Source organism: Arachis ipaensis, chromosome B03, assembly GCF_000816755.2.
Source record: "Arachis ipaensis cultivar K30076 chromosome B03, Araip1.1, whole genome shotgun sequence".
NCBI classification, from domain to species: Eukaryota; Viridiplantae; Streptophyta; class Magnoliopsida; order Fabales; family Fabaceae; genus Arachis; species Arachis ipaensis.
In genome coordinates, this window is record NC_029787.2 from 31,325,021 (window position 1) to 31,327,020 (window position 2,000).

The window sequence follows — 2,000 nt, forward strand, 5'->3', positions numbered from 1 at the left end:
ATGAAAGTCGGATATATGCTGGTTTCCTTTTACCTATAGATGGTAAATTTTTAACATTATAATATAATTGAATATTCTCATCTTAAGAAGATGATATATGCTGTAAAAAAATAAAATAAAATAAAATAAAAAATGGTTGGTCTTACTACTCTTACATAGTTACATCTAACTTAGCATCGTGTATCTAACTGCTCTACCAAAATCTTACACCTAACCGATTATTTTCACCTTAATTCTTCCAAAAACCAACCACCACTTCCCCACTTCTTTTCTTCTTCTGGTTTCCAAAACCTGCCGCTTCATTTTGGATGCACAATCTCTCAGCTCTGCAACTCTCTCACTTTCCATGTCTATGGCAACTTCAAGGTACCCTCTTTCTTCTTCATCATCAGTATCGCAAGCCTCATTCCCTCTTCTCTTCTCTTCCGTGCTCTCTCTGAGCTGCTTTTAGTCCAAGATCCTCTTTCTAGTGACCCCATGATCACTCATCAACGTCTTCTGTAGAAAAGAAGTTTCAATCTTTTCTTCAATTTCGGACACCCTTTTGCCTTTTATGCAACAACCTCTAGAGCAGCCAAAAACCCAATAGCCTTTTGCTTCCTGGGGTTTTCAGATCCTGGATCGGTTTTTCTCTCTGATCTGTTTGTGAAGATGCATTAGATTGATATTGCTTAGTGGCTCATGTCAAGTTTCAAAGAACTTTCAGTTTCAGCTGAGGATCATGCATCTTCATGAGGCTTTCTGGTATTGAGAGCAAAGGGTCAATTTAGTTCATAAGGTGTTTCGTTTTTCTCTAACTGCATAGCCCTTCTTGATTGATGAGAGAAGATTTTTTGTTTTTGTTTTTGCTTGTTTTTGTTGGATATCATCAGAAAGGGAAAATCTTTCTAATTAGTGTTTCTGAAAGGGTTATTTGTTTTCTGTAGTAATTATCTTTGATATCTTTTGCTATGTAGAGTGAGAAGATTGAAGCTGTTTTGGTGTTGGGTTTGTTTGGATGATAATATGCTAGAAGGTTATTACTTTACGAGTTTGGATCTGAAAGATTGTCCTATTGGACAAGTTAAACAAAAGGGTTTGGAGCCCTTGCCATTGCTTTGAATTCAAGTGCAAATCTGGTTTTTGCATTAGCTCACTCCTCTTGGAGTTCCTTTCGAGATGGCTGTAACCGACCGGTGTTTCGTGGAATGGAAAGAGCAGTTTGTTTCCCAAGAGCGTGGTAACCGTGTGGTCCACTATTACCTGAAGGATTCTGATGGGGAATCCATACTTGCTGTTGTGGGCACTGAGAGGAGTGTTAGACACATGTTCTATGTTGTTGCCGATGAGTTTTTGGAAATTTGTGGGAAGGAAGGTTCTGTTCCTGCCGGTTTCAAATGGAGATCTAGAAGAGAGGTTGTTGATTGGCTGACGTCAACACTTTCAAAGCAGCATCTTCAAGGAGATAGAAGTGGTAAATTGATACTTATTGCCTATAACTTTATCTTATTGCTATCATTTTGATGCTTTTTAGTTGTTGTCGGTTGAATGTATGTGTGCAGCTGCAAAATGAAAAATAATATAAGGATGTTACAACTTTGTGTTACAATCAAATTACATGAACTAATGTATAGTGATATATATATTTTTTTCTTGTGTAAGGCAATGCTATGCATATCTTTCAATACAAATCTTTGAGCTGTTGTTTGTGGCATGAGTGCATAAAACTCATTCATGTATGTATGTAAATGTATCTTTCTCATAGTTTTTATATTCTTCAATATTTTTTATGTCATTTAATCTGGAGTTATATGGAGTCTCTATCATGTGTAGTCTGAACTTTGAAAGCTTTTTAAAACTGCCATTTTTCTCTAATATTGTTTTGTTCTTACTTACTCCTGTTGTATAGGATAATAGACCTTTATACCAGTGCCATTTCCTTTTTTTCTAATAAAACTCGTTTTACCCGTTCAACAAAACTGCCGATGCTCACATATAGTAAAAATGATACTGAAAGCTCG

At 36.2% G+C, this 2,000-nt stretch overlaps 1 protein-coding gene across 5 annotated transcripts in view; it reads left to right on the top strand.

Moving 5' to 3' along the window:
* The window catches only part of LOC107630234, a 5,390-nt gene continuing 3,558 nt past the window's right edge, over positions 169 to 2,000 (top strand). For 2 of the 5 annotated variants that reach the window (XM_016333324.2, XM_016333328.2), the window contains exons 1-2: positions 169 to 778; positions 957 to 1,453. In XM_016333324.2, the coding sequence (XP_016188810.1) occupies positions 1,159 to 1,453 (295 nt within the window). In that variant the 5' untranslated portion in view covers positions 169 to 778; positions 957 to 1,158. The remainder of the gene's footprint in view (positions 779 to 956; positions 1,454 to 2,000) is intronic. The other 3 variants (XM_021118639.1, XM_016333326.2, XM_016333327.2) reach the window with 3 other exon arrangements.